Consider the following 8348-nt stretch of genomic DNA (forward strand, 5'->3'; position numbering starts at 1 on the left):
AACTCTAACCCCCCCTCTCAGGAACTTTAGTTTTGTTCTTTATTTTATCAAGTTACAAATTATACTAAAAACAAAATATGTATTTTATTTATTAATGTAATCTTTAAAACATAGGTTCCAGCCCTCCCCAATAGTAAAGCTGGACTCACACATTGTAGATAAAGAGCGGCTTCGCAGCAGGACTCCTAAATGAAGTGTCAACTCCCTTCATCCATGTCACGATTTTAAGCAAATCAACTTTCTCCAGTTTTCCCAAGTGATCTGTCTTATATTTCCTTCATATTTTCATTGACCACTGGCTCTATACACTCACTGGACTCTACCCACACACATACTACACTGACACGCCAACACACACACCACACATTGATGCCACACACTCACACACAGACAAGAGTTTCACACTCTTTGCATACACTGCTGCTACTCTGTTTATCTATCCTGATTGCCTAGTCACTTTTACCCCTACCTACATATACATATTACCTCGTACCCCTGCACATTGAGTCGGTACAGGTACTCTCCTTGTATATAGCCTTGTTATTTTATTGTCACTGTTTCCTTCATTTTTCCCCTATTTTTTCCTACTTTTTAACTCCGTATTGTTGGGAAAGGGCTTGTAAATAAGCACAGTAAAGCCTACACCTGTTGTATTCGGCGCATTTGACAAATACAATTTGATTTGAAATGCACTTGATTCTATGAAGTTCAGTCAACACAGAGCCACAGATGATCCACAACCAGGACCAACCCAAAACCCAGCACAGAGGTCCTCAGTGAATGTGGTCTGGACTCTGTGGAGGAGGGTCATTGTATCCGAGACGCTGTAGAAGGCCAGAGTCCCTGCCCTGCTGTCCAGATACACTCCTACTCTGGTGGAGCAGGGGACAGGGATATCAGTCCTATTCTTATTGTGCCAATAGGAACAACTCGAGTTGCGACACACCAAACTCCAGGACTGATCATTGGAACCAAAGCAACATTCCAATCCGCCCTTCCTGCTGATGCTTCTGTATGTGATGGCTACCTCACACTCCCCCCTCCTATCCACCTCACAGTAGCGGGTTCCAGACAGATCCTCTTTACACAACACCTGGTAGTGGTCTGTGAATCTGTCTGGGTGGTCAGAATAAGACAGAGCCTTGTCACTCCATGACACTTCTCTATTGCACTCAGACAGACGCAGGTGTTGATACGCCGAGTTGGGATCCAACGTGAGATGGCAGTAGTCTAAGAAAGTGAAAAAATTAAATGAAGGTGAAATATGCATAAGGTGTGTGTGTGTGTGTGTGTGTGTGTGTGTGTGTGTGTGTGTGTGTGTGTGTGTGTGTGTGTGTGTGTGTGTGTGTGTGTGTGTGTGTGTGTGTGTGTGTGTGTGTGTGTGTGTGTGTGTGTGTGTGTATTACTTACTCTCCAAGAACTCCACTCTGGTCTTGGGCTCGTGATGGAAATGTACTTCAGCAGCATCCATTACTATATAGAGTAGGGAGGTATATTAATTAATTCATGTTTAATTAAGAAGCATTCAACACAAATATATACAAAATTAAACCAAGATTAAATATTCATTCATTGTGTGTGTGTATTACTCACATTCTGGTCTTGGCCTGAGGTCACAGACTTCGGAGGCAGCCGTTACTATACAGGATAGGCAGACAAATGGATGTATTCATTTATAATCAAGAAGCATTTAACAGAAAGTTAACCAAATATTTTATCTTCACTATATCTGTAACACTTACCTTTTCCAGGTATCTGGACCATTTCCTCCTTCAATACATCCTCCAGTCGCTCCATCATTCCAGAGATGGAGCTCTTCACTTCCTCAAAGGAGAAGTGCTGGTTGGCAGTGATATAGGGTAAGAGCTCAGATGCAGGAGCCACACAAAGAGACTGGAAAGTCTACAGCGGGAGAGAGAGAGAGATGAAAATATGAAGAATTCTGGAGCTCAGAGGTTATATGTTGTGTAGAAGTAAGGAATCCTGGGTCATGCTTGATGGGCACAAACGGGGAACATATTATGACACAAAAATAAACATTCTTATTGAACAAGCTCGGGTAGTTTCGTGCCTAGCTCTGAACACCGCCCTGGCACTGTGGATAGAAAGACGTCACCTAAATTAATGTTATCCTCTGTTTGTGCGAGCTGCTCCAGATCCTTGTCTCTCCTCTTCAGCTCAGCTATCTCCTGCTCCATTCGCACCAGGAGTCCTTCAGCCTGGCTTACTGACGCCCTCTGGTGGGCACTGATCTGCTCCTTCACCTCACCGCACCTTCTCTCATTGGAGCGGATCAGCTCAGCAAAGACCAGCTCACAGTGCTCCACTGCTGCCTGTGCTGAAAGCTGTTACGAGAGAAGAAGAGAGAGAAGGATGGGGGGGGGGGGCATTTTAACCAGCACATTCACTCTGCTCTCACCTAGACCCATAGAGATAGATAGAGCACTCCTCTTTGCATCGGTGTCAATGTAGTGTCTGTGACAGCATAGGCAGTGCAATTGAGTCAGTCTCCATTTTGAAGTAGTACATTTTCTTCCTCACAATTGGCTAATCCCTCCTGATGACACAGTTGGACATGACTCCAACAAAGTCACCAGGAAGGATCAGCTAATGAAGTTAGAAGTCCCACCCAGTTAACTACATTAAAATAGTGCAAGCCCTTAACGGCGCTGCCCACACTAATTCGGCCTTCTGGCCACTAGAGGCCTCTATCATTCTCTATGCCTAGACCCCAGACAATCTGTCTGTTCCCTATAGTGTGTCCCAGTGGTATTTGGCTCCTCCCTGGTTTTAGTTCAGGAATAGTATGTAACTTTCTGCAAAATAAATGTACATACTCTAAATGGTTAATAAATACTCACTGAAAGGGACATCGCCGCCTGTCTTATGTCCTGCATCTCCTTCCCTCTCACAGATTCTCAGCCCAACTTGCTGCCGTTTCTCCCCCAACTGCCCCCGTAGAGAATAACCATTTCAAATGATTACCAAAATTAAAACAGTTTTCATAATAGACCACGTTATGTTATTGAGTGGGGAAATAGTTATGGAACCACACTTGTCATATTGCAACAAAATTATTATGCTAAACTAATCACTTAGACTAATTTAACTGATAATATATAATACTGATAAATGAGAGCCTTCAAGACTAAAAGGTTACAATAGTTCAGAGTTCATGCCTCTGCAGTGTATGTAAATGAGTGACCTTTGACTTTTGAGGATACGGTCTGGGTGTTATCTGGCCCATCATGCTGTTTTCTGTAATCTACTCCATCCTTCGTTTGTTTTAAAGTGATTTTGTTGTGACAGCCTAGTTTGTCTAACATAGTTGGTTTTTGACTCTATCATCAGTCAATTTGAAAGCAGAATAGAGAATTTACAAATAAGAACCTAATTGTGGATTATGTGATACTGACCCCTGAGTGTATGTCACTGGAACAACTCAACTTTGGAGTTGGCTGGAATTTCCTGCTCTTCCAGTTCCTGGCAAAACAGTAAGCAATAACGAAGCTGATCTCTAAATATAAAACATTATAGATGGCAATATTATGTTCCAGATCCAAAGGCCTACCTGTTTCTCAGTCATCTCTGCATCTCAACAGCAGAATGTTTCAATTCAGAGCAGGTCTTGGGGTGAAGGTCTGTCGGCACTGGGGGCAGCTGTGAATTCTATTTTGGTCATCAAGAGACCAATATTCCTTGATACAGCCTTTGCAGTAGCTGTGTCCACAGGGAATAGTCACTGGATCCTTCAGTAGATCGAACAACTGATCGAGTCCATGGTCTCGACTATTCTGGTGCACACACCAACCAACTGAGTCCCAAGTGGTGAATGCTGAGGATTCGAAGAGAAGGGCTATCACGTGCGCTGCTGTTACGTTCGAAGTGTTTACACTTCCTGTTTGGGTTGGGTCGTGGGTAATCTCGGAAAACACAGATTTGTGTCCGCTTTGACGGAACATTGAGGGGGTTCGATTCATCCTGTCCGGGCGCCCGTGTAGGCGATGCCTTGACAAAATGACCGAGTGGTGGAGATTACTATTCAATTCGAGAATGGAACGCCTCCCTCCCCGCTTTCGCCCAATTACGTTACTGGTTCATACCCGGTGCTCCGCGTTTCAGCATAATCGAATCTGCCCATTGGTAACATTGTAGAATAAGAAACCATGTCTATCTGCGACGTTCGTGGCTCTGTTAGATTGATTGACCCCCCCAAAAAATATCCATGATTATGGACATTTTTAATAGACCAACAGGTAGTAATTTAGTATAGTTTACAACCAACTATGTTAACATCAAAACTATATTTTACAACTTCAGTTAGTTACTTCAGTTATAATATTAATTCATAACATACAGTAGATAATGTTACCCTTATCTTGTCTTCCACTTCTATGCGGATTCATTTTCTTCCTCAAAATCCTTCCTACAAATGGAATTCAAGTCATTACTGATCCTCCATTTTAGTTTTTAATCATTGTTTTTCCCCATCCTAGACAGCTTGGTCTGCTACCAAGAGCTTTCAGCAATTGTTGTTACTGGAACACACTCACACACAGTGGAGAAGTCAACACACAAAACAAGTATTTTATAAAAGCAGTGAATTGAGTCATCCAAGTCCACACAGAAGAGAAACTACACTATTGCCTCAATCAGCACAATGCTTTGTGATCGTCCACTTAGTCCCATATTTAATGTACAGCCTTTGATGTCCTGCTGTTGACGAAGTCTGCTTTTCTAGATCCAGCCTACCAAATGATGAGAGGAAAAGCAACACAGATTCATTAAAAACCATTGTCACCACACAAAATGTTTCTTATCCTTTGAGGTTCTACTGTGTATGGGGCCTTATCTTCCTATAGGCCCTGTGGAGCTCTGAGTGGCTCCACATGCTGTGTAGTAGGATGCAGGCTGCCTGGCCAGCCCTGGGTGGACCAAACCTAAAGGGACACAAGGTTACGGTCATTGGACATAAAATGAACAGCATAAAGCAAGGAGAAGAGGTTTAACAGATTCAAATAAATTCCCTCCAATCCAACTCATAATGTTCAGGAATAACACAGTGCATTTTAAGGCCATCTGCAGTCTTTGCATAGCATCAACCAACAGTGCCACATCGACTGTGCATTCGGGCATCAGATTACTACGTGCAGTATATCATGATGTGGTTAGTGGACATGTTAAATCCAGGCAATGTAGTCAGCCTGGAAGGCAGCCGTGGTCTTCAGAAGCTACCCACTGACCCGTTGTCCTTTGCGCTGATGTTGATGATCTTGGGCAGCGCCCCGTGGTTGACGATGGCCCTGACGTGCTGCATCTCATCCTGGCTCAGGTTGATGAGGATGTGGCACAGGGACACAGTCACCTCTGTAGGCAGGTCTGCGCTCGTGTCGGAGTTGGATAACATGACCACCAGCTGTGGCAACAACTGTTTGACTACAGAGAGAGTGGAAAGCTTCGTGAGTGATTGATTTTCTACAGCAGCAGGTTTATGCTGCTGTGCTTTTACATACACTTACAAGTCCAAAGACAAATACTTTGTGGGACTTATGTAGGACTAAAACAATGCAGTTGATGAGTCAATTCACAGCTCACCAATGTCAGCGTGAAGCTCTCTGTAGCGTGAGATGTTACATAGCAGTGACACAGCAGTCTTCTTAACAACCATCCCTCCTTCCTGGAGCATCTTCATGGCCTGGAGTAGACCATTCTCCCGCTGTACTATGGTGTGGGTGATGGCCTGGGATACCTGCCCAAACAGAGCCATGAGCCCAACATCACCAACTGACAGTCCATATAGTAATGCATAATATAGTAGTCACATCAATTTAATACTTACTATACAGTCAAGTCATGGCAACATAATAGATGTGTGGCTGTATTGTAGTTATTCCAAATCAAACCCATGGGCAAATCAATTCCACACTCCCAGAAGTGTACATAGCCCATAGAAATAGGATCAAAGATCTGTGATATAGCCTTACCAGGCCGTTCCCAGCTGTGATGTTCTGTAGGGCTCCGATGGCAGCCTCCTGGGTGTAGGGACAGATGCTGTGTGCCATGATTGACAGGTACATGCGCACTGTGATGGCGCTCCACAGCCACTATCCCACAGGGACTACCCTTCTCCTCCAGCAGAGCGCACTTTGGTTCAAGACGCTATAGGACCAAAACAACCAAAAAACTTTGAATTAAAGGGCTTCCTGTTAACTCCCAGATACCAGGTTTCACATTCATTTTCAATGAACGTGTATAAGGCTTTTAATAAATACATTTGTCAAAGAAAACCGGGCTTAAAGAGTTAGTTCAAAACATATGCTTTACCACTTACCAAGGCGGATTATCCATAACATAGGAATTGCTCATTTTCTTTAGTGGTAATAACTTATTTATAACCAGATATAAACAGTGCATGTCAAGTACATAAGGGCCACAAAGATGATAACAGCCACGACATAGAGGTCATGGGAGCCTACCTGGGTGATTTTGGCACTGCGGGAGCCGAAACAGCCGGGGGTTTTGGTCTTTGGAGCCAGGTGGAGTCGAGACTCATGGAGGTCGCTGGCATACTTCTGTGGAAGCTCCACCTGGTAGGAGAGATTGTGTAGGATGCACACACAGTTCTCTGTGGACTGTGGGAGGAAAGAAGTGGTTCTGTTCAGGGGACTATGATTTTAAGATCAAACATTCTGCAAATGTCTGTTGCACAAAAATTAAATTGGAGAACAGAGCTGGTTCATGATGTTCTCAATATTTAACACTAAAAGGAGAGATTAATAAGTTGTTTTAGAGACATAAATTAATAAAATATAGGCAAAAACAGTCTTATTTAATTTCCCTGTGTCAATATTTATTCCACCTACAAATGTTCAGTAATGCTTGTACGAAAATAAACAAGTGAACACTTTGCACAAAAGCTTAGTAAATGTTAGTCCTTCACATGCAGTACCTTGTCATCAGGCTTGTAGTCAGCTATGGTCCCGCGGATGTAGTACACCAGGGAGTCAATAAGGTTCTCACACTGCCGCATGGCTTTTCCCCCTTCTGGACCAGTCGAGCTTATGTTTCTGACAACAACAATGACAGGTTGTCATTATCGCCACGAGGCAACAACAAAAGCATTCTTTACCTTCCAGACATTGGCCAAACTGGCTAAACATCTATCCTAGCTGTTGGCCGGATGAGCCAAATGTTTATGTAACGGAGAGATTATTTGGAGTACTTTAAAAAGGTTTTCTGTTGTCTGCAGTTAAAGCCATTAGAATACGTCATTGTAATAAAACGTCTCTATGCGTTGAGAGATAGCAACATGCATTTCAAGCACAAAGGAAACGTAAGAAAAAGAGTAACAAGAGTTCATCTTTCACTTTAATTTCAACCACTTGTAAATGAGTCAACTGTTCCACTTCCTTTTAGATGAAGTCAGCACGTAGAGAAAACAAACATGACAGTTGCCTCAATACATGTGACCAAATGGTCATTATTTATTCCTAAAAATTCTGCAGTGTTTTTGTTAACGTCAAGCCAAATACAGTAACATTAGTGATGACCCAAGGTTATGGCTGTGAGTTGGAGTGTTGGAGCGTTGGACTAGTAACCGGAAGGTTGCAAGTTCAAACCCCCGAGCTGACAAGGTACAAATCTGTCGTTCTGCCCCTGAACGTTAACCCACTGTTCCTAGGCTGTCATTGAAAATAAGAATTTGTTCTTAATGACTTGCCTAGTTAAATAAAAAAAGTTTTTGTTTTAAATCATGCCAAAGACTGAGGAATTCCTCAGTGTTACACAAGTCAATGGTTGCCAGGGCTTGATAGCACCAGCCAAAATGGATTCAGAGGTTTCAACTCTACTAGAGCCACTAAGAGGGAGAGGGCTCCATTAATAATTTAGTCCCGGACTGTTTTCAGTTGTATCAGTTGCTAGGCAAAAGCAAAACACTCCTTGTTGTACCATGTTGTGTTTGTCAGGTGGTATACTTGTGCCAAAATAAAATCAATGGCAGTTGGTTCAACAGGAACACAAGGTATGCAGGATATTGTTTCCAGAGCATTGGTGCTCCATCGAGGTGATGCTGCCAAGGCAGAAGTCCTCATGCCTGTTTTGCCAGGTAGAAAGGAGTAACAGGATGACGATGGCCTTGGAGGAACCTCACAGTTCTCACTCATGGCGAGGAGGCTGTCAGAGATAAATATAATCATCTTCACAAAGCCTTGTGAGATGTAACACTGTGGTGAGAGATGGATTGGACATGAACCACCTGGGTCACCGTATAATAATCAGCGCCTTAAGTATTCACACCCCTTGACTCTTCCCACATTTTGTTGAGTTTGAATTCATTTTAAATTTAG

General features: G+C 43.1%; 2 protein-coding genes across 2 annotated transcripts; both read right to left on the reverse strand.

The window, feature by feature from the left end:
* Positions 1-22: 22 nt before the first annotated feature.
* LOC118366408 (tripartite motif-containing protein 16-like) lies at positions 23-3915 on the reverse strand. Its single transcript, XM_035749054.2, has 8 exons — positions 3572-3915; positions 3417-3483; positions 2862-2949; positions 2117-2345; positions 1743-1902; positions 1594-1638; positions 1411-1473; positions 23-1230 (listed from the first exon to the last, which is right to left on the reverse strand). The coding sequence occupies exons 5-8, from the start codon at positions 1798-1800 to the stop codon at positions 713-715; spliced, it is 684 nt and encodes a 227-aa protein (XP_035604947.2). The 5' UTR covers positions 1801-1902; positions 2117-2345; positions 2862-2949; positions 3417-3483; positions 3572-3915; the 3' UTR covers positions 23-712.
* Positions 3916-4604: 689 nt separating this feature from the next.
* On the reverse strand, positions 4605-7272 carry LOC127914573 (plakophilin-2-like). The gene is given in 9 exon segments (XM_052491625.1): positions 4605-4737; positions 4836-4940; positions 5244-5436; positions 5596-5749; positions 5985-6105; positions 6107-6159; positions 6477-6632; positions 6950-7067; positions 7268-7272. Coding segments are annotated over 9 exon segments (951 nt in total). The 3' UTR covers positions 4605-4691.
* Positions 7273-8348: the final 1076 nt, after the last annotated feature.

Source organism: Oncorhynchus keta, chromosome 33 (genome assembly GCF_023373465.1).
Source record: "Oncorhynchus keta strain PuntledgeMale-10-30-2019 chromosome 33, Oket_V2, whole genome shotgun sequence".
Classification (NCBI taxonomy): domain Eukaryota; kingdom Metazoa; phylum Chordata; class Actinopteri; order Salmoniformes; family Salmonidae; genus Oncorhynchus; species Oncorhynchus keta.